The sequence below is a fragment of the Cotesia typhae genome, unplaced genomic scaffold (assembly GCF_013202065.1).
Source record: "Cotesia typhae breed Kobodo isofemale line unplaced genomic scaffold, CoteBio_Ctyphae contig_20, whole genome shotgun sequence".
NCBI lineage: Eukaryota > Metazoa > Arthropoda > Insecta > Hymenoptera > Braconidae > Cotesia > Cotesia typhae.
Window position 1 is genome coordinate 6,242,184 of NW_027423725.1, and position 25,301 is coordinate 6,267,484.

A 25,301-nucleotide genomic window follows, 5' to 3' on the forward strand; every position below is an offset into this window, starting at 1 on the left:
GGGACGAAGAAGTAGAAAAGAATAGAGAAAACATCATCCGACCAAAACAAAGACGAAAAACCATCGAGTTAATAAAAATGTTCGACGAAATCATAAAAAAACGACCCTCGCCGGAAAATTCTTACAAAGAAAAAGCTCTAGAAAAAATGCTTCTAGAAGAAGCAAAAACTAACTATACCCCCCAAGAATTAGTAAAAATGAAGAGAACCAGCTCTGAAACTGCGAAAAACATCCGCCAATCGCTAAGTAAAATGCCTCCGCTCTGGCGAAGCGAAGAAGATTCCGTAGATGATACTGCAACTGAAATTAATGTCGACGAGTTTCTTAGAGACAACGACAATGACCTCGAAGCAGAATCAAGCAGCGACATCAGCCCAGAAGATGCGGAAAGAAGCGAAGAAAATGAAACTCTCAGTGAAACGGAACACCCCGTCATCGTAGAGCCGGAACCTGCAACCTCAGCAGAAATTGCTAACATCAGAAACATCATCAACGTACACGATAAAAATGAAAAACAATTAAATAAAAACTCTCTAACACCACAAAACTTAATTAAATCCCGATTCACTGGATATTTAAGAGACGGTCCAGAACCCCGAACCCCAATCTTCGGAAGAGTCCTCATCCCTGATGAACTAGCGGCCATGGGTATCCATTATGACCACACAAGCCGCCAAATCGTAGACGAACACGGCAAGGGAATACAGGAAATAATCGAACTTGAACCATCCAACGCGAATAACACCCTTATCGAACCAGAACGGGTAGAACAAATAAATAATTTACCACAAAGGATTAAATCAACCAATCCACCAGATAATAATAAGTCGGAAAAATCCCACGAGTCGGATAAAACCCAAAATAAGTTAACAACACGCGGGAATAAAACAGTGGGGGATGATGTAGGGAAACACCGATTTGGACCACCCTTCATCGCTTACGACCCTCCAACTTTCGAAGAAGCCGAAAATATCTTTGCCGAACGACGTAATCGACCAAAAATATCTTCACCCTCTAGCTCAGGCGAAAGTATACCTGAAAAAGGTCCCGATATAAAAATAAAATTTACAACCAGCCGAGATGGGCTTACCTATGCCCAAGACCATTTATTACATTTTCTAGCAGCCGACTGCGAAATAACAAAACCCGTAGCGAAGCTGCTCCGTGACTTAAAATTCATAAATGCGGACGACCTTCAGGCCTCAACACCTACAAAAGGGGACGTATTCGTCACCAAATTAGGTCGTTGTAAAATCTTCACGGTATTTATTAAGACAAAACATTTCGAAAAACTAGACCCAATCGACCTGATCGAAGGATTGAGAAACCTTCGACAGTCGATGTACAAACACGACATTCATTCACTCCGCTGTGCAAAACAAGGAGATGAGTTCGATGACCTTAACATCCAAGGTTATTTATCACAAGAATTAAGAGACTGCCCACTAACAATTACTTTGTGCGAAGGGAATGTCGAGGTACCACCAGACGAATCCCTACGAACAAAAATAATAGAAGAAAATCATAACAGTTTAATAGGGGGCCACAAAGGTGTAGTAAAAACTTATTGGCGTATTCGCGAAAGATATTACTGGCCAGGAATGAAAGACAATATCTATAATTACATTCGAGCTTGCGAAATCTGTCAGAAAAATAAACTCACGCGAATAAAGACCAAACAACCTATGTCCATCACAGATACACCCTTTGAACCTTTCGAAAAAATTAGTATAGATACGGTAGGGCCCCTACCTATGATCCCCGACGGTAACTTACACATCCTAACGATCCAAGACAATTTTTCTAAAGCAGCCGCAGCAGTTCCTCTCCCCGATATCAGAGCAGTAACTGTCGCAGATGCCTTATTAAATCATTATATCGCCCTTTATGGGTGCCCTAGCGTAATTCTATCAGATAAGGGCACCTCATTCACAAGCAAATTAATCCAACAACTAGCCAAGGCACTGAAAATTCAAAGAATAACAACTTCTTCCTACTATCCTCAATCGAATGGAGCCTTGGAGCGATCTCACCAGCCTTTAGTCGACTACCTCCGGGCTTACGTAGATAAATTCAGTAACTGGGATCGATACATCCCAATGGCAATGCTAAATTATAATACCATCGTACACACGGCTACGAAATTCACACCCTACGAAATTTTGTATGGAAGAAAAGCCCGTAGTCCGACTCTATTTCCAGACTTCAGTAAAATCGAATCATATAACGATTATCTAGCAGACCTAATTAGCCGAATTTCCGAAATCCAACGAATATCTGCGGAAAATCTAACGAAAGCTAAACACGAGTCAAAAATTCGATTTGATAAACATATACACCCGGCCCAATTTAATATAGGAGACTTCGTATTTACATTAAAAGAACCTAGAAAAAATAAATTAGATCGTTACTATACTGGCCCATACAAAATAGTGGAAATAAACGAAATGGGGAATTTAATAATAGAAAAAGAAAACGGAAATTAATCCACCCAAATAAGGCTAAAACAGCCAGCCGCGAAAATTTCGACTAAAAAGAACTTAGATTGTTTGTTTCAGTAAATATACACATATCTAGACGCAGAAATCTACGAAAAACTCTAATATGATCCTTGAACCACTTCTCCTCCTGGGAATCGGATACCTGGCATGGGGAGCAGACGAAGTGAAAATAAAACCAATGGAGGCGAATCCGGGCCTACTATACGACCCATTCAAAAGAGTCCACCTCATCAGGGAAGAATGGCAAATCATCAGCTCAATAAACATCGAAAAACTAGTAACTCTCTATCCCTACTTAAATCAAAATATATGGGAAGCTTATGAGATATGCGCTCAAAAATTCAATCATTCATCCTGTGTGTCGTACCTAAGAACAAATACACACCGGGAAATATATGCTGAAATCGAACAAGCAAAACACCGACTAAGGCAATTCCTCGAAGATCCTCAACTCGAAAAACTACATCCACAGAATCGCACCAAAAGAGCACCGTGGTTCGGCTTCGTAGGCTCGATTGCGCGAAAACTATTCGGAACCATGGACTACAGCGACAAAGAACATATCTCCAACGAACTAGACAAGTTATATCAAGACAACAAGGAACTCGTACACCTATCTCAAAATAACACCCACATTATTAAGAGCGAAATCAATGAAATCCTCAAACACGAAACGAATCTAACCAACCGAATCAAAGAATTAGCGAAAAGTTCAGCATCTCTGCAACAAACAACGACTGAAGAAGCGCCCGAGAACATCGAGAAACCAAAGAAGTCGAAAACATTCCGACTAAAAGACTACAAATCACCGATCTAGACAAACCGAACATCAACATCGTGGAAAATAAGATCAACATTAAAGAATTGTTAATCATAAAACCGATGGCTCATTTTGGGGAAAACCGAAAATTGATAAAGTAAACCATTAATAATAAAAATCTTCCAATGACATTTTGCCTTATGAAATTTTAAAATAGCCAAAAACGAGTCAACGGTTTTCACATCAATATTTCTAAGAGAAAGAGATAGTAAAATGTAAAACAAATTTTCTCTTAATCTACAAAATTTTTTTCTTATTTTACAAAATTTTTTTTTTGCGACCATAAAACTCACAAGACCGAAGATAAATTTACCTCCGGCCTTGAGGGGACGAGTGGAAACAGCGCAAAACCTCAATTGAAAAAATATTTTTTTCTCGCTTTTCTTTATATATAATATAAATTTAACATAAAATTTTCCTTTTCCATTTTACTATCACTATATCATACATTAAGAATTTTATTTTTCTATATATTATCAAATTATTCAATTAGTTAATTACATTCAATATTAAATCCATATAAAACTTATATTAAGAACCCAATTATACACTATTTAAATTCATATCACCTATATGTAACCAATTATCATGTTTAGTCATATTATTATCTATTATTATGTCAAACTATTAAATATTTAACTATTAAATATATACACCCAACAATTTCCATATACAAAATTTTTACTTCGTTTTATATGAAAATTCTATTTCAGAGCTAACGTCACTCATACAAAACTTCTTCAAAAAAAAAAAAAAAAAAAAAAAAAAAAAAAATTTCTTTTTATAATTCAAAACGATTAACTTAAAAGTTTAGTATTTAATAATCAAAAATAAAATAGGAAAAGAGAACTAGAAGAGGCATCTAGCGTTAAACGTAACGAGCTATTAAGTCCAGCGGAGTAGCTTATCGACGCCCGCTTCATCGCAACCGCCTCTCGGCAAGCCACGCCCACAACCGCGTTACCGCATGGGTATACATATAATACACGTATACACATATAATTACGAATACACTTCTCTCTCTCTCACACTCTTCTAAAATAAACCTTTAAGAAATTTTCCTCACTACCTAAACCTAAATTATCTGACTAAATTACTATAGTTAACTATTTTATTAATCAATTATTAAAATACCGTTAAACTCTACTTACCTTTTTTTTCTAAAATAAGATTAATTTTGGAAAAAAAAAAGGAGAAAGTACAGGAAACAAAAATGAGAAAACAATACGAAATAAAAAGAAATAATTTTTATTTTTCAAAAAAAAAAAAAGAAAAAAAAATTATTTTTATATTTCTTTTACATAAGTTTTCACAAAAAAAAAAAAAAAAAAAAAAAAGAGAAGGCGTCCAGCTCTCGGCGGAAGCGATGTCACCCGACACGTCTGGCCTAAAAAAAAAAAAAAAAAAAAAAAAAAAAAAAAACAATTAAATATAATTTTTTTTTCTAAATAATAACTATGAAGCATCACGCAACATACCTCTATCCCATGGCGACCAAACCATTAAAGTCCGCCTCGAGCAAGGCGATCCTTAACCGATCGATGTCCTCGTGGTTGGGGGCAAGCACTTCTTCAAAGTCCTGAACCTCAGCTACCATCGCTAGGTCCTGGAACGCGAAGAAGACAACTGCATCCACGACCTCGGGAGGCAGAGAGCCAAACAGGGTCACCAGGCATGAAGCCGAAAATAAGGCCTCTCTCGGATGGATAGGACGAGCCAACCCCGCTAAGAGACGAATCGCCCTTCTCAAATCCTGAAAAAAAAAAAAAATTTTTTTTATAAAAAAAAAAAAATATTAAATAATTTTTATTTTTCTATATACAAATTTTTGTTATCAATTTTAAAATAATGCTTTACTTACCCTCTCCCCATACATCATTAGGACCATCTGGTACCAGGTACCATAGCCTTCAAAATTCACCTCACAAGTATACATATTTTTATTTTTTTTGAGGAGAATATCCTTACAACAGCCCACGGTTTGAAGTACACTAACACTCAACCCGACTACGCGAACTCGAGAAGCAAGCAAAAAAAAAAAAAAAAAAAAAAAAAAAAATATAATTTGTCAGCAAAATATGTACAATGCAATGCATTGCAAAATTAAAATATGAATTAAACTTAATTACAAGCACTAGATGACTCCTACTGTTACTCTTTTCATTATATCAAATTATATTAAGTTAAATCAAAATTTGTAAGTGGCTCTCGCTTATGGGGAAGGTGGCCATAGGAAAACCGAAAAACTATACTAGCTTCTCGCTTTTCCGGGGGAATGTTATGTCCACCCCAAAATTTTTCTTTAAATTTAAATCACCCGCGCAGATGGAAGACTTCTCCATGCGCGAAAGCTACAATAAAATATAAGCTACGCGACTGCTGGTTGACTAGCGGGGACTTCTGAAATCTCAGCACCGCGAGTATTTAAAAAGGCGATCAACAGCCAACGCCTTGTCTTTGATCAAGTAATTCGACTTCCGCGTTTAGTTGACGGACCCGTGCCTTGTAAAAGTCACTTATCTTAATTTGCTCTGCACTTAGGACGAGTTCAGACTTGGTTCAACTGGCAGGCCACGTATTAGTCTTTGAGCAATTAATTCGACTTCCGCGTTTAATTGACGGACCCGTGCCTTGTAAAAATCACTCATCTTAATTTGCTCTGCACTTAAGACGAGTTCAGATTCGGTTCAACCAGCAGGCCACGTATTAGTTATTAGTTCTAAAAATCTAGAGAACCGGAATCTCAAAGTTCTAATTTGCTCTGCACTTAGGCGAGAATCCGGGCAGTAAGTTTAAATAAAGTATCTCTAAAAGCTAAATTTGCGCACTTTACCCTACGGGGGACTGGAGGACGTTAGCTCATTTAAATTACTAAAATTCATTAAATTAAATTCTTTAAAAAAAATTCAAATTGTGAAAGTGTAAGTTTTAATGTTTATAAAAATAAATCTCAATTAAAGTGAAATCAGTTTCCAACAAGTCATTTCATAAAATAAGAAGCCCGAAATATAAGCAGCCCAAATCCACCCTACTCCATCCGCTGCGAGAACCAACCAAAGGGCCCAATCAAGGAACAGGCACTAACAGCTGCCCTAAAATCACGGATCTGACCATCAATAAAGTTCCCGTAACAGTAAGTACATCTACTCTCAATAAATCCGTGAACAGTCTCAAACGAAGGCGTGGTAAATTCGTACTTCGAAAACGTCCCACATAAATAATTAAAACAACGGAATTAAAACCTCCGTTGTGTATTCTTTAAATTGTTAGTCCAAACCTCCACCGTTTACGCTACCGCTCTAAAAACGGCCTTGGACATAACAGTTATAAAGAATTAATTGTTCAATTAAATTTCTTAATATTTAGTAAAAAAAAAAAATAAATTTGTTATAAAAGAGACCAAAAAATCATTTATAAGATATTTTTAACGTTTATATTTATATATTAGTGCATTTCGTGAGTTAAGTATTGAATTAATTAGTAAAAAAAAAAAAGTTTACAGTCTTAGGTTAACGTAATTGAAGTAATTTAACATAAAAAATAATAAAAATATAGCAGATGATATTTTTTTTGTAGTTTTATTGGAAAATATTATAAATTTTTTATTAGTGTTATCTTTGACCGCGGATATCTTTGAAGCCGTTAATCTGAGGAACTTTGGTCTCCAAACGTTTTTTGTAGAGCGTAAAATTTCCTACTAATATCATTCTTCAGATTGTTGTTACGATGAACCGTTCCAAAGTAATAAAAATTAAAAAATTAAAAAAAATTTTTCCCGTGTTATTTAAATGGAAAATAAAGAAATGGATACAGGCAAATCTTACTATTGATATTAAGAGCTCACATGGGCGCCAAAATTTTAAACACACACACACACACACACAGCATTGCGGGAGTAGTCAGGGAAGCTTCCTGAGACTTTAAAACGTTGAGATCTGATGAAAACTCGATTTTGGCAAAGTGGAGTGAAAACAATAACTTCTCGATTTTTGAAAATCTTTGATTTTCTTAGCGGGAATTAAAAAAAAACCTAATTACAACATGAAAAGATGTTGGTTAAATGCCAGAACAAATCCAAGCCTTCATACAAGACAATCTTTGAATAAAGGAAGAGGTCAAGGAGGTACGGAAAATTAACAACAGGCGACAGCGAGAAACTAAAAGGATTTAACTTGTCAATAATGAGTAACTCGACATATAACGAAAGACTTACACAGAGGCGATTGAAAAAAGTTGCGAATAAAATGAGAGAAGAAGGCAAGGAGGTAAGATTAAAAGATTCAAGAGTTGAGTGTGAAAGTACGATAATTAAATAGAACTCGGCAAACAACTGCGTGGAGAGCTGAAGAGCTTATCCTATCCACGGTACACTTCATTCTCTCAGGCGACGAGCCCGGGGGTGGTCACTAACACAATCCAATAACAAATTCAGTAGCTTATCAGGTATTATATGATAATGTGGATAATGAAGCAAGTAAGTCAAATTTGAGTATAATCTTCTGGAACATACGAGGTATCAAAAACTTTTATGACTTGACCGTAAATGATAAGCAAATAATATTACAAAACTGTGCAATTTTAGCTCTATCAGAAACTTGGTAAACAACAGCTTTTCGACCACCACAACTCAGTAATATGGCTCAAATCAACTGCCTAGCTACCAAAATTCACACAGTAGGAAGAGCATCAGGTGGCCTAGAACTTTATTATAAACCTAACCCAATTCACGATCTAAAAATCATCAGTGTCAGCGAAATCTGAATATGCATCAAGTGTAAACTTAACTGTACTGATATGATCATCATAAGTGTCTAAATAAAAAACAACTACGCGGATGAAAGAGTTAAAATGCTTCAAGAACTAATCAGTGAGACTATGAACAACGACCCAAATGTACCGATTATAGTCGGAGGAGACTTCAATGAAAGAATAGGAGAACTCACTCAATTAAGTGAATTTACGCTACAAGATTCCCTTCTTTCAGAATACAGAATTAGCAAAGATTTAAAGATGAATAGCAATGGAAAAAATTTGCTGGAAGCCATCGAAGCACTAGGCCTGACAGTCCTAAAAGGAAGATCAGTCTCAGATAGAAATGGAGAATTTTCATACTATGGTCATTCAGGGACCATAACAATTGATTATGCATGGGCAAACCGGGAAGGAGTACATTTCATTAAAGACTTCAAAATCCTAAATGCAGAACATTCAGATCACCTACCAATTTAGCTAACACTGCAGTTACAAAGAGAACCTCAGAACATTAGGTCGTATGATAAGGTGAAAACCTATTTTTAATAGCAGCCAGATCGAAATAAAGAGTACCAAATAGAAATAAGATAATCTGGAAAACGGTTAACCTTAAATGCCATCCCTACAACTTCCCGCTAATTCCACATCTAAGCGGTTAAAATTACACTTAAGACGTTTTTGAACTGTTTAAGCTCAAAGTCATCATTTGTGTATTATTATGAGCTCTCCGAACTAAAACAGTTGGAATTCTAAGCTTTTGAACTCTTCGAGCTCAAAAGTCTGATGGAAGTTTGAGAATCACTATTTTTAAATTTTCAAACTGTAATAACTTTTGAATAAATGAACCGATTTTCAAGCGGTTGGTGGCATTCAACGCATTTTTTTAACGCTTTATTAAGAGTTTTTGAGTTTTGATTGATCGAACCAAAACTTTCGGAGTACTTTCGAATAGGTAAGATTAGAAGAATCAAAGAACAAGCCTTAGTTTGATAGCGCATGTCAAGAACAAAGAAAAGAACTAAATAAATTGTACAGAGCATGCTGTAAAGATAAACAAGAGCAACCACGATTAAAATTAATTGAATTTCGCAAACAATATTTGAAAACTATAAAAGAAACTAAAGCAAAATACTATGAATAGACAAGGAAATCAATAGAATCGGCTAAATCTCCGCAAGATATCTGGAAGCTATAGCCAAATATAAGAGGAAAACTAGAACACCTAACCCTATTGATGCGATTACTGTCATCATCGACTACCTAATTGACGCCGCGGTAAGTAAGGGCTTTCGTTTACCGGTCGATTTTGACAAGTAGTTTCGACTCTTCACCGGGCGTGCAAATCGAAAGTCCTTACTGCTGTCCCTGGAAAATTAAGTGGGGATGACAACAGGAAAATTCAAGAATTTGGGTTCAGGGCAGTGCTGCCAGAACTTGGGGAAATGCTATCCTCTGTCTAGGTCCTTATCCACGGCCCACACAATGATACTGCTCTTTATCTGTGTGCGCGCAGCGCCAGTCTTGCTCGAAATGAGCTGAGCGTGGCCGAAATCCATTGCCCCTTACGCGTTTTTTTTACCCCACTAAATTCTCACGAGCTACACTAATACATGCGAGTTGGGACTATTAATGTGCGAGCCAGCGTGTTATCCTAATTCTAAGCTGAAAAAAAAATTTTTTTGAACAAATGCTAGGAGAAATAGAGTCGTGCTTAACATTATGCGTTCGACTTTCCATGTTTTAAGTTCCTTACTTTTGAAATTTTTTTTTTTTTCAATTTAATAAAAATGTAAGCATTTGTAGATGGTTATCAATTTATGTTGATGATTTATAATTAAATTGATTTTAATAAAATTTTTCGAAGTATGAATTCCTTATGATACTAATAATAAAAATAATAATTATGATAATGATTGTTAATAATTATTAATATTTATTCTAGTAACTGGTTCATTTAAGTGTCAAACATAATTTAAATATATTTTATGATCGGATATTCATAAAGTGCTTCAAAGGGTTTGCGGCAATGATCTTTGCCTCACACGCACCAAGTCGTGAGTTCAAGCCCACGAAATATTATATATTTTTTTTAATTAAAAATATTTATAATTTTTTTTGCATTTAAATAATTTACTTATTATTAAATTCATAAATAATTAAAAATCCAAATAACCATGTTGAAAAATAAAATATTCGTTACTACATACTTTAATTTGTTATAATTTTGTAGAGTGCCATCTTGGCAATCGTAATATACACATCGCGTACTAGTTGCATCCTTACTTTTAATAAAAATTTTGATACTTGACGGAGACACTAGTCAACAGCAGTTCTATAGCAGATGAGTTATGTACCTGCAATTGTTGCAGAACAAGTGAGATAAGAATTGGAGAGTTAGAACTTAAATTCATGGTGCAGCTAGAAATAATTAGACAGGAGATTCGAGACACTAGAAATTAAGAGTGTAAGAACTGATAATGCAGTCCAAGCAGCGGAGCAGGCCACCGTGGAGCAGGAAATCGAACCTAGAGAAATTAGCAGTGCCCCGAAGCGCTTGAGTGAGGCAGATGTAGAATTGGAAGCAGAATTAACGAGCAGACCAATCCCAACGAGGAGGCGCAGGAAAAAGGTGAGTGAACGAAACAGGGCTAGAGATGAAGCCGATGTCAATCCAGACCCAGGGAATACGCAAGACAAAGCACAGTCTCAAGATGAGAAAACTCAGGAGGAAACCAGTGTCGCACTAGTGGAAGAGGACACAGCGTCTCGAAACAAAGAAAGAGATAAAGATATAGAAGTCACAAGGAACAAGGCCAAGACCCTGACTGAAGAAGGGAGCAGCCCAAATGGTCCCTAAGAGGTAGAGACAGGCAGTGCGGCTACGGCACATACAGAAGAAACGTAAATGATGTGAGACAGCCGAAAACCATAAGCAAAGGAGCATGGCGATACGAGAGGACAGAAAGAGAGAAGAGAAGAAACAACGTAGTACTGCATGGGGAGCTCGTCGCCAGGAAAGAGACCAGCAAAGATCTTCCAGAAGTAATTAAGAACACATTAGAGGTCAGCGTGAACATCAACAAGATAATGCAGGTGAGGGGTTTTACAGTCATACAGGTGGACTCAAGAGAGGCCAAGCTGAGACTGATGGCAAAAAAGGCGCGACTAAGAGGACATGGTCTGTGGCTGGACGATGACCTAACAGTGAGACAGGTAAACACGTTGCAATGGATCGACTCGAAAATTGACCGCTTCAGAGCTGAGGGAAGGCGGGCCAGGAGAAATTACATGAAAGTCATGCTAGACGGGAAATGGTGGAACTGGGATGAAGAACTAGCACGAATAAGACCCTGGGTAGAGATTTACGCAGAGAAAAGAAGAGCAAAAGAAAGAAAAACAGCTGGTACATTTCGTTAGCAACGTCGAAATGGAGCATACAGGAAAAACTAAATGCAATTGTTCGCTAAGAGTAACGCTCTGGAATACGGCAGGACTTCGCAAGGCAAATGAGTTTATGGAATTTATTGAAGAAAGTCAGATAGTAGTACTATAGGAAACATGGATCCTGAAAGAAAAAGAGGATGAGGTAAGAAAAAGACTGAGCGATAAATTTAGCTGACAATTCAGAAGTGCTCAGAAGGATGTAAAGGCTAGAAGAGGCAAGGCAAGTGGTGGTCAAGGGATTGGCATTAAAAAAGAGTTGGAAAAGAACTGAGTAATTTCAGAATGTCAATGTGGTCTGAAGGCAAGAAAACAAAAAGGCAATAGAGGCATGACAATCATCACTGTGTACCACAATAAAGGAATAAAAAAACTAGATAGAAGCTCACGTGACATCATTGAGTCATGCAAGCTAAGGCAGGAGAAGAGAATGACGTCAAACCACTGAGAAAATCCCAAGATAAAGAGGTGAATGGTGAAGGCAAGAAACTCTTGAAAATTTTTAGTGAGCTAGGCATTAGCATACTGGACGGAAGAGTGAGTGGTGACCAGCTGGGAGCCATAACCTACATTGGAGAAAATGAACTGGACAGCAACATGGTCATAGACCTAGTCATGAGAGTAGAGCCAACCAGGGGCATAGAAATAAAAAAGTTAAAAACTGTGCCAAGAACTAAAATCTGACCACCTCCCAGTGGTATTCACATTGGGGACAGAAGGTTATTTTAGACAAGAGGATGATTATAAGCAAGCAGTTGGTGATAGTCAGGAGGATCCTGAGCAAGGTTTAAAATTTAAATTCTGATAGAATCAAGACAAGGCAAAAGAATACAGAGAGCTATGGACGAAGGAGTAGGAAAGTAAAGGCTGGGAAGAGAATAACGACATATGGAGCAATTTATTGGAAACAACAAGAACGATAGGTAGACTTTGTGAGATGAAAAAAAGAGTGAGGAAGCCAAACACCACAACGAGACCCTGGTTCAATAGAGAATGCAGGCAGAAATGGAAGGACCTCTTCAAAATGTTAAAAAGATCTCTGAAAGAAAGCAGCACGAGCAATAAGAAGGCACTGCAGGAGACAAGGAAGAGCTGCAAGGAAATCTGCAAATTAAAGAAAGAAGAATGGCTAGAGGGGGAAAGATCTAAGATCAATAAAAATCGTAACATGTCACAGCGGTGGGAAGCAGTGAACGCGGTTAGAGGGAAACCAAGAAAATAAGCCAGTAAAGAGATTTCAGGTCAGCAATGGACAACCCACTTCATGAGTACTATGGGAGGTGCAGTTAGTCGGGCTGGACCTAGTCATGAAGCAATCCAGCACGCGGAAGAGACCCAGGAAGGTATGGAAGAGGCTCAGGAAGCACTACTCGAAGAGGAGTTGTTCGACAAAGAGGAAAATGAGACGAACGCAGATAACATGGAAGCAGAGATAAAAATGGCAGAATTGACGGCGGCGCTGAAAAGAATGAGAAATAAGAAGGCACCAGGAGAAGACGGGATAGTTGCAGAATTCTACGAGGAAATGCCCGAGAAGGGAAAGCTGGAACTGCTGGAGGCACTAAATAGGATTTGGAGGAAAGCAATTCTACCGAAAAGCAGGGAATAGGCGCATATCGCGCCAATCTTCAAAGCAGAGGACCCAAATAATCCAAGGAATTACAGGCCAATTTCGCTTCTCAATGCAGAGTATAAAATACTCACCAAAATAGTTACGACGAGGCTAGAGAAATGGTGTGAGGAGAACAAAATACTAAAGGAAAGTCAGGCAGGTTTCAGAAAAAAAGAGGTACCAGGGACCAGGTATTTGTGATAAATGCAGTCATAAATCACTGGGTGAAGGAAAAGGGACAGAAAGCTTTTATTTGCTTCGTGGACTTTGAGACAGCGTGGATAGAAAACTATTTTTCGCCAAGGCTGAAAAAGCAGGAATAGAAGGAAGAAAGCTAAAATTCATCAAGGCAGTATGCAAGAGGACTGAGAATATAATCGTGGTCAATGGAGAAACGAAAGGGAGGTTTGAAGCATCCCAAGGGGTAAGGCAGGGTTGTCCACTAAGCCCGTTGCTTTTCAATATCTTTTTGGTCAATACTGACAAGGAGTTCAGTAAGAGAAACATCAGAGGAATAGCCATGGCTAAAATTAAGGTGTACCTGGGTAAATACGCAAACGACATAGCAGCAATTACCCCAGACGAAGCAAGCCTCCAGCTAATGTTAAAAATACTAGAAAAATATGCAGACAAAAAGTTCCTGAGGGTAGACACAAAGATGACTAAGGTGCAGTGATCAGCGGAAAGAACAGGAACTCCTCTGCAAACTGGAAATACGGCGAAGATCAACTAGAAAAAGTGAAAGATTTCAAATATCTGGGCTGCTGGATATCCAGCAGCAACAGCTAGAAGAAACCCACTAATGAGATGGCAGCCAAGGCCAAGAAAGCACTAAACTCCACGTGGGACAAGATGTGTCTTTACAACTCCCTAGTAAGATCAGGGGCACTTTACGGAGTAGAGATTTGGGGTTGGAAAGGCAACAGGACAATAGAAGCAGTGAATAGCAGATACCGTAAGGCAGCGATGGGCCTAGCTAGAAACACTCCTGAGTACATCTGGAGGTGTGAGGATGGGCTTGAAAATTTAAAATAAATCTGTAGAGAGAGAGAGAGAGAGCAGGTCGGTATCTTCTAGATGTAATGAGAATGGAAGACGGCAGATGGCCAAAAGTCGTATTGAGAGAAGAATACAGAGGAATCCTGAATGGCAGGTCTTCTAAATGGGGTGGTAGGTTTATCAAAGTCCTGGAAGAAATGCGCTGCAAGGATGTAGTAAGGATGATATGGGAAAAAGTGGAAGTGAGGATGATATAGCAGAGGTTGCAGGAGGGCCTTTGCCACCTCCAAGCTACAAGGAGAGAGGAAGAGAACAAAAAGATCATGGAACCCACTTACAATCCTAGGTTTAAATTTCTCAAGACCAGTATGGAAACTGAACCGTACTGGTTAGACAGAAAAACCCCAAGCTGGATGAAACTAGCCTGGTGCAGAATCAAATGCGGCAACATAGGAAAGGCAGGAAAGAAAGGTTACAGAGATTGGCTATGTCGCTTATGCTAAGGTGAAGATGAGACAGAGCATATCTTCAGATGCAGAACATTACTGAACAGTGTTAAGGTAGAGGTGAGAAGTTTTATCTTTGATTGGTTGGTAGAAAAATAGGAGCAGATTTTGACTGGTTGTTACTGCAGACACTAAGAGGTGAACCAGTACAAACAATATGCCAACTCGTTGGTAAATTCCTAAAATTCACAAGAGAAGGGAGCACTCCCTTGCTGGAAGATCATGATGCAGCAGTCCAACAAGTCTCGAACGGAGGCGAGTAGATGGCAGCCAAAGAAGAAGACACCCAGTGCAGTACATTTGTTATTCATAAATGCCTCATAGAAGCTATATTAAATTCTTTAGTTTTTATGCAACAAGTGCCATAAAAGTTATTTTGTAGAGTCCTTAATGTAACGTAATTTGATTTAATTTTAACTTGAAGTGTTCCAAAAAGTTTCTAAATTTTCTTTTAAGCAAGAAAATTTAATACTATTGATAACATGAAATGAAATATTTAAGTAACTGTGGTGCTAGAACCAGAGCTTTAAATATTTATTAAGATGCAGAATTAAGTCTGAGAAACTGTGATGAAAAAATGGTAAAAAACAGTTCTTACTGTTGTACAATGCTAATGAAATCTATCTATCTTTTCATAATTTTGTAGTATTTTTCAAATATTGATTATAAATACTAAAAATAATGGGGGTAGATCATTTATTAATAATAATAATTATTACTATTGGTACTGGTAACCTGAAGTTTTAAATATAAGTTATTTTCTTTACTTTGAATTTGTATTAAAAGACTTTAGTGAGAATTTCAAAAAGAGCAGATATGCTTTTGTAAACGATGAATTTAAAATAGCAAGAAGTTCGTTTGCCAGTTTCACCTTTTCAACAGACTGATCAGTCAAAAATACCGTTAGTGTGAACCAATTTTCTGAAATCCTAACAAAAATGGCTGTCCTTTTCGGGCTACCGTTAAGAAAAGAAGCTATACTTTTAATGAACCAATTAATTTCATCAGGAATTACGGCGTACACAGTGCTAGCAGTTAACTTGAGAGAATGACAAACGCACGATAGCGTAATAAGGTCGGGGTTATTCTCATATAAGAATTTACTGAACGACAAATGTTTGCCGACCATTACGGATGCATTATCACATGCAAAATCAAGAATGTTGCGCAGAGAAATTTGTTTTCTATACCCGGGAAAAACGGATTAGATCTGGCGAGATCTGCTAAGGCAGATCTGGTCAGATCTTTAAATGACCCAGGTAAAAAAGAGTATATATAATTATATATACCTATACATAATTATATACGAAAAATGGCCCTATATTTATATGGAATTATTTCCATAAAAAAAAAAAAAAATCGGTGCGTGCGGGAACTGAACCTGGGACCCAAAGCTTGAAAAAACTAATTCATTAACTGTTTACCTACGAGGGTTACTTAAAGAGTAAGTAGATAGAGTTTATAATAACTACAGGTAATGTGAATCGTGTCCATGATCGATGCGCCATGAACAAAGTTTTTTATCAAATTTGCAAATTATCAATTATCAATATACGCTGATAGAAACATTTATTAACTATTAACAAATTAATTTATTCGGAGAAAATTATATAATTTATTAAATTCTTAAAAATGCTTTTTTAACATTTAATAAATATTTATTTAGGCGGAAAGTATATTTAGTAAAATAGTTTATAAGTATTTATTAATAGTTAACAAATATAGTTATAATAACTATGTCCAGATGTAATAAAATCTTTTTATGTCTGATGTATTTTTCAACCCAGATATTGTTATATCTGTTGTAACAGGGTACATTGTTACCCCTGGTAGCTATCACGAACTGTTGTGAGTTCGATACATTATCGACGCGACACCAGAGCGCGATGGTCTCGGGCATTTTAGGTAGTAGGGAGAGAGGCGATGGGCCGGAGTGAGTACAAGTGAGTTGCAACCGGTGGAATTCAGAAGAGGTTGTACTACTGAACGTTTCGGACACAATTGGAAATTCAAATAAATATTTAGTCGCACGTCCACTTAGTTGGAACGTAAGCGATAATTATTAATTGTTAATAATTCTAATTAATAATTTACAACATACTAATCCAATTGTACGTCTAGAAATATTATTGCGGTTGGAAGGCAGAACAGAATTCCCGAGAATAACGAGAGCGGCGAGGACGGAAGCAGAGCAAGGGCCGTAGTAATAGTTGGCGGGAAGGAGTTCGTCAAATTTCGCAAGGTATCTGGTTGTCTCGTGGGCGAAAAATTGGCTGTGGTTTGTACTCGGTCTAATTTCCTCTTCTGGCAAGGTTTTAATTATGTTATTAAATTAATTGATTTTATAATTTAATTGATTGTGGTAAAAAATTAATTATTAGTTGTTAGAAATTTCTGTGGTCCGATACCTAGAAAATTATTGGATTGACCTTGAGGTGAATTTTCTGATAAGTTTTTACGCGTCGTTGCTAATAGAATTTACTTCAATTATTGAATTAATTGTGGATAATTTTCGGTTAAATAATTAAATTAATTAATTTAATCGTTTGTTAATTTTATAAGAAGTTGTAACAGTTTTACCTGCTCAGGTTGGCCCCTCATCAATTTTATAAATAAACTAACAAAACTAACAAACAATATAATTATTAGGGCGCCACCAGGATTTTTAATCACGGTTCCTGGAACCGGTCCAAAGCTGAGAAATCTAATCTTAGGGTAGAGAGAGTGGAGGAAGGTACTGCTGAATAATAAATAATTAATTAACAATATATCGATATTTATCAACAATAACAGGAAAACTTAACAGTGTTTTGACTTAAAACAAGTTAACAAAATTCATTCACTCACGCACTATCCACACTTAACAACAGTAAAACTTATAAACTACAGCCTAACTGTCGGCTGACCAGAACAAGTTAACACTATCCTTATTCTCGACGAGCCCCTTTCGGCGTCTACCCGTCGATTTCTAACACGTGCCCCTTTCGGCGTCTACCCGTTTACTAAACCTATAATCACCCGCACAGATACGAATCATATACCGGGATCGTTGACTCGGTTCACAGGAGTAACAGCCCAGTGACGAAACGTAGACCTAGATGTTCTGCAGCACACTCACATAACCCGCTCCAGCTACAACAGTAACAGCCCAGTGACGAAACGTAGACCTAGATACTCTGTAACTCACACATAACCCACACTTGTCTCACACTAACACTACTGATCTGACTTTATTTATAATTTAATATTTAAGAATAAATTACTTTTGTTTATAACTTAAAATTTGAGCCATTAAAACATTCAATCATTAGAAATTAATAAAACGATAATTCCAAATTAACAATCAAATTCCAAAAGTCTTAACGAACATTCAGTTTCAAAATTCCTATTGTAATTTTAACTCTGTATTAAGATATTAGATAGATAAAAATTCCTAAGTAACCTATTGTCATGGTCTTAACAATACAACAATAACTATTTAAAACAAAAGGTCTTAATACCTTGAATTAACTTTTGATAATTAAATCAATCACAATATAACTTTTACAATCACGTTCAAAATTATTAATACAAGGTTAATTAACTAATTCTGACTTAATTTTTACTGTGAACTTTTCTACTCAAAATAACTGATTTCTTGGACTTAATGTCCACGCTATTATTTATTAATTTTTAGTAACTTTAAGTTAACTACTTCACGGAATTAATCCCCAAAATTACTAAATTCATCATTAATAAATAAAATAGTTTTACAATAAAATATTTCCGATAATTTTCCAATATATAATATTTTCAATAATTAATTCTTAATAAAATATTATCAACAATTTTCTACTAGTTTTATCAATTATAAAAATAATCGACACGAGTCGAAATATTCAATTTTTATTTGCTAGAACATTCGCTAGCTAAGTTTTATTTGACCTTGGGTATTGGAATTTACTGCGACACAAAATGTACTGACGCTCGACCAAAATTCCACGAATACAAGTTTGTCGATTATTTTTCCAAGTGACAAAATTACTCAATTTTTCTAAGTTAATTGTTATAAAAATTACAACAATAAATTTCACGAATTTTACGGATGTTAATTATTTAATTGATAATTTTTTTGTTATTAAAATTTTCCCGCAAGGTCGATTGAGTGATTCTCGGGTATGAGCCTCCAGGAAAATCACTAAATCCAAACTAGCAAATGTTCAACTGTTAATTATTGAAATAATCGTCGATTAAACGATCCAATTGATAAATACTTAGGAGAAGGAACTGGGTATTAGGTAAACCGCGGTCCACTTCTTTCCCACAGAGTAATAATTAATACCTTGACGAATAAAATGATGATCTAACTCTCTTATTGAGGATGAAGTCCTGGTTATAGTTGGCTTCCTTCGTCTCGTCACTACTCCGGGGATCGGTCCTTCTTGATTTCCGTGGCATTCAGTCCGGCGGTCACACTACTTCTCCCTTTTCCACTGCACGGCTCACCTATTTTAACCCAAATCTACCCCCTCCTATTCTCCCCTTAGGTCCGAAGATCGAGACGCGCCAGTACTATGTCGAATAATTATCGATCTCCGGTGACTTATCGATTTAGGGTAATTTTACCCTGTTACAAAGTGGTTGTAAATTTTGTTACTATGCAGTATAATTTTATTACACGTGTGAAATTTCAAGGTCACATTAATAGCATCATTAAGTTTATGGTGTTGAAATTAATCGCTAGTTAAAATTGCTAGTTTGGTTAGATAAATTTTATTAAATTTTTTTAATTTTGGTTTGGGTTATGGGTGAGAGAGACTGAGATAGTTGCCGAGTAGCAGGATAAACGGTATAGTTTCCCCTCTATATCAGAAGTTACAATAAAATTTGGTCATTGGAATTACGGTACATTAGTAAAATAATTGGAGGTCATGTCGTCTATATACCCGTGAATTAAGGTACGGTTTTCCCTCTTTTTTGCGGGTATGAATTAAGATATTATTAATTAAGATTGGAAATTGATTTTATAGTATGCTTGTGGGAGTGTTTTGTAAAATAAATAATTGGTACCTGGTGGCGCCCTCAAATTTAATATCTAAATAATCTCAACGTATTGGAAATTGACATCTGTTTAATAATTAAGGCTGCTATTGAGCGGGATATAAAATACCCCGTTACACTGTTTAAATCTGATCAGATCTGACAAGATCTGATTATGTCTGTTACGTCCGGATTAATTATAGTGAGATAATTAATTGGTAGAGTGGGCCTTGAGGAGGCTTGGACACGTTTAGATAGATTTTCTCTTTTAGAAAGGCCACAAGAGTTTTATTTTTATTGTGGATTTCGAATGCCTTCCGGTAACCAGGAATTCCAACGACGAATTTAAAGGAAAGTCGGTAACGAATGCTGAACTTACAGTCGTCCATTATGAAGTTTAGTTGATCTAAATTTGGTTTGGTTGGTCAGTGGATCTTGAGTTGACTTCTCCTTCTCCTCTCGTGGTAGAGATTGGTATAATTGAAGAGTTTGAGGATCTTAATTTAAGATGAAGCCACACCAGAAGTTCTGGTTTTTATAATTTATTCAGTTATTTGCCCTATGTGCGAAACGCACTCAATGTACACTATTTCACTTATATCTATCACTTATTTCTATGTTTAACAATGTTTGATTATGAGTTCGTGAACAGAGTAACGACTCCGGTAGACACTTGGATCCGCCGTTAAATAAATAATAAATCGGAGTTTATAAGTTTAGATACTGATATCACTACGGACAACGGGACCCTGATACAGCTCGAAGAGCACACTGGCGCGATTCGTAGAAAATATAATTTTAAAGAGTCAAAAGGTACTAATGAATTTAAAGTATTGTGTAAGCGACCAAGTGCCTTAAACTGCCTCGTACGTAACGCGGTACAAGGACACACACGGGTTCTACGAGGATACCTTCCCTTGTATTTTTTTATAAAAGACTGAATGATTGATCCGGGGTGTTCAGAGTTTTTATACACCCGTATCGCGATTTTCGGAAGGGAGTTAGATTTTGTTATTGATCTAAAAATGCAAATTTGGCAGAACGTAAACAGAACGTGGACAGTGTGCTCTTTTCTTAATTGAGGTGTTGTCAGAGTGATTGTCAAAATTTACAAAGTGCAAGAGCTGTACTTTTCGTCGAGGAAGAGAGACCCTGTGTGTGATATGAGACAACGCCGGATATAACATGTCTAATGTATTTATCAACTCAGATATAGTTATATCTGTTTAGATCTGATCAGATATGACTAGATCTGATCATGTCTAATGTATTTTTCATCTCAGATATTGTTATATCTGTTTAAATCTGATCAGATATGACTAGATCTGATTATGTCTTCAATCCCATATCTGATCAGATCTAAACCTTTTTCCCCGGGATAAAGCTCATTTTTGAACGCTTTGAACAGTTCAATGGCCGAACAGTTCGTTGCGTCCAAATGAAGCATTTGCAGTAATTCAGTTTTTACTGCTCGGGGAAAAAGGTTTAGATCTGATCAGATGTGGGATTGGAGACATAATCAAGTCTAGTCATATCTGATCAGATTTAAACAGATATAACAATATCTGGGTTGAAAAATACATCAGACAAAAAAAGATTTTATTATATCTGACCAGTTATAACTATATTAGTTAACTATTAATAAAGACTTTTAAACTACTTTACTAAATTTAATTTCTTCCTTACTAAATATTTATTGAATGTTAAAAAATATTTATTAGAATTTAGTAAATTAAATAATTGTCTTCGAATAAATCAATTTGTTAATAGTTAATAAATCTTTCTATCAGCGTTTATTGATAGTTAATTATTTGTAAATTTGATAAAAAACTTTGTTCATGGCGCATCGATCATGGACACGATTCACATTACTTGTAGTTATTATAAACTCTATCTACTTACTCTTTAAGTAAGCCTCGTAGGTAAACAGTTAATGAATTAGTATTTCAAGCTTTGGGTCCCAGGTTCAATTTCCGCACGCACCGTTTTTTTTTTTTTATGGAAATAATTCTATATAAATATAGAGCCATTTTTCGTATATAATTATGTATGAGTATATATAATTATATATAATCTTTTTTTACCTGGGTCATTTAAAAATCTGACCAGATCTCGTCAGATAAAAACAATTTAAAGATCTGGCCAGATCTGTTTATATATAGCCAGATCTAATCCGTTTTTCCCGGGGACAAGTGAATTTATCCGAACGGTGTTCTGTAGGTGTTTAGAATATATAGTCTACGCCCGCTACTACGCAACTTTGTGGGCAATAACTGCGACTGGAAATTTTTAAATACTAAAGAATCGAGAAAAATCTAACAGACTAATCTAACCATGCAAAAATCACAGAAATCCGTGATTAAATACTTTTGTTGTTAACAAAAATGTTCTGCATGTAACACCTTATTTGATGGTATGATCCCTACACGAATATTTTTTATAAGAAATTAAATTAATTGACATAATAAAAAAATTAGAAAAACGGTAGACCCTGAATGCTATCCGTGCAACGTCCCCTCAATTGTATATCACGTGCTTAAAACTGCATCAATGATGTTTTTGAGCTCTCCGAGCTCAAAAATACAATTTATGTGTTATTTAAAGCTTCCTGAGCTTAGAGGGACGATTTTTCTATGCTTTTGAGCCCTTTAAGCTCAAAAGTGATAAAACTTTGATAAAACACAATTTTTCAAATTTTCAAACTGCATTAACTTTTGAATAAATGAATTGATTTTTACGCGGTTAGCAGCATTCGGCGCAATTTTTTAAGCTCTATAAAGAATCTGTAAGTTTAGTTTGATCGAACCAAGAATTTCAGAGTAATTCTGGAAAAACACTTTTTTCGGTTTTCTTTCGTCAACGATAACTCACGAATGAATGAACTAATTTTGACTGGACCAACGGCGATCGACGTAATTTTTTGATGTTAAGAGTTGATTAGTTTGGGATCGATCGGTCGAGCTTGTAACGGGTAAAATTGGGGGTAGGGGTTTGAAATTTCTCCATAAGAAAAATAACTATCGTATAACTAACTTAACACAAACTCGTTAAGTCCCCTGCTTGAATTTAGAGCTCGCCGATGTCCAGGGTTGGAAAGAATATTGTCCAGAAATAAACACAAAAGAATCAATTCAGATACGTAATTAAAAAAATATCGTTCATTTAAAGAACAAATTTATCAGAAGGTGGAAAACCACCTTCTATCACTTTTACAAAAGTACAAATAAACTCATTCGTCCTCTCCACGCTTTTCGAAATTACCTGTTTTACCGATCGACGATAAAACACGAGTCTGTTTTACTGGAAATTTACCTTGACTCGATTCTGTTTTACCGACCGTATATATTCAACAATTCGCTGACTACAGTTTGCGGCGCTAGTGGTTCAGTTCTCTGCTCGGTATTTCCCCGGAGAAACGAGAGGATAGCCTGCAACTCCCTCCTCCCGCGGTGCTGCCCTCCCAGGTCAAGGTGTCTTACCGACTTCCTCGACTTTCCAATCGTTTACCCCCAAGGATGAAGAGGATAACCTCCAGCTAAATCCCACCAACTCGACTATGAGTTCCTGCCGTATCCGGACAGAAGGTCGAAATACGGAGAGTCCGTATTACCCCTAAGAGATGAGCTCCACTTACCATGGTACAGCCGTACTCCAAGTAACTCGAGTTCCTTGACGTTTTTCCCTTAGATAGCCTCCAGGGGGAAAACGTCTCAGGTAGTACTGGTTAACTTTTCTGCCGTAAATTTGGGAATTTAACATTTTCCAAACGGTTCTCTTCATGCGAACGTTACTCTCCATCTATCGCCGGGCTTGGAAGCTCGGAAAACGCCAAAATATTTCTAAGTTTTTAGTTTTCGAAATCGATTTTCACTATTGATTTTTGAATAAATTATTTTTCTCATTAAAAACTTGCTCGGGACTGAGAATAATTTTGGCGTTACTCTAGTCGTCATACGGCACAGTAAAATAATTTTCACGGCGTTCTCCAGTTCAAATTCGACAGTTTTTGTTTCTCCAAAATTCGAGCTTATCCTAGCGTAGATTTTACGCAACCCAAACTTATAAATAAATCATAATAATTCATAATAATCGTAAAAACAATTCTCGTGTTGCCCAAAAAGACGGTATACGCGAGACAAAAATAATTTTCTCTCGGCGCGTTTTACTGGAAAACTTCTAATTTCGATATAGATTCATACCTATGGTCTAGAGTTAACCATATAAAAATAATAATGAAATAAATATAAATAAATAATCTCTGGCTCTTTCATGCCATCTCACGCCGGATCCGCCAGTACAACGCACCCTATTTGCTGGGTGTGTCACAAAAAAATATAAAACACTCAAACAATCACACATAATAAATAGAAATTTATAAACGACCGTAGTCGAACAAATAGATGATAATAATAATGTACGACATAAATGACATAATGAAATAAAAAATAACGAGATTTTAGTTCCTGGGTCGCCATCTTGTTTACGGTGATCTCCGCGTTGCAAGCTGTTTGAAAGTTATTCCAAAAAATGTCGGAGTAATGTTGAAAAAATCCTTGTATACAAATATTTCGTCGAGGATATCTCCCGAACCAATTAACTGATTCTTACGTTCTTGGCGGCGATCGACGCAGTTTTTTAAGCTATAAAAATTATTCTATTTAACTAAAAACAATCCGAAAAGAAATATCGAAGTAATGTGAAAAAAACACTTTTTTCGGTTTTTTTTTCGTTCACGATATCTCTTAAACGAATCAACCGATTTTGACCGGATTGGAGGCAATCGACGGTATTTTTTAAAGTTAAGAGCTGATTAGTTTTTGAAATCTATCGGTAAAGCCGTTTAAAAGTTATTCCAAAAAAACCACTTCTGAAAAAATTTTTTTCCTATTTTTTTTTAGATTTATCTAAATTTCTCAAAATCTATCGGTCCGAATCTGTTCAAATTTTTCGGAAATCTCAGTTTAGTGAAGCCCTTTCGAATGGCACCAAACGCGATGAAATCGGTTCAACCGTTCAAAAGTTATAAAAGGGTTATACACACACACAGACACACACACACACACACACACAGGCATACGGACATCATCGCGAAAACATTCAGGGAAGCTTCCTAAGACCTCAAAACGTCAAGATCTGATGAGAACTCGATTTTCGAAAAACGTGGAGAAACCAAAAACTTCCCGATTTTTGAAAATTGTCAATTTTCTCAGCGGGAAGTTAAAAATTCAATTTTTTCTGAATCTATTGGTATCATATACGAATTGCAATAAACATTTGTTAATGTTTAATTCAATTATATGTACGTATTGAAAAAATTATTACCTGAAAAAAATTCATCCACGTTTCGGGAAATTTTGAATGAGACCGGGCGGTGCGAGCAAATTTTCCCCCACTCAGGATCTGCTCAGACCACGTCGGTAACTGATACAGTCTTAGACAAGTATTTTCATTAATAACTTTTTTTTTTAATTTTTTATTATTTATCAACATTTTTGGTAATATTATGGAACCAATAGATTCAGAAAAGATTGAATCTTCTCATTATGTCAAATCAATTAATTTCTTGTGAAAAATATTCTTGTAGGAATCATTTAAAGTCAATCAAGGCGATACTTGCAAAACGTTTTTTGGTAATAACAAAAGTATCGATC

The 25,301-nt window shown here is 36.2% G+C and overlaps 2 protein-coding genes across 4 annotated transcripts in view; one reads left to right on the forward strand and one right to left on the reverse strand.

Moving 5' to 3' along the window:
* The window catches only part of Syt7 (Synaptotagmin 7), a 335,513-nt gene that overhangs the window by 280,362 nt on the left and 29,850 nt on the right, over window positions 1-25,301 (forward strand). The window lies entirely within an intron of this gene.
* LOC141538049 (uncharacterized) lies at window positions 4,072-6,722 on the reverse strand. The gene is made up of 2 exons (XM_074259316.1): window positions 5,183-6,722; window positions 4,072-5,074 (listed from the first exon to the last, which is right to left on the reverse strand). Exons 1-2 carry the CDS (start codon window positions 5,255-5,257, stop codon window positions 4,802-4,804), a joined length of 348 nt encoding a protein of 115 aa, XP_074115417.1. The 5' UTR covers window positions 5,258-6,722; the 3' UTR covers window positions 4,072-4,801.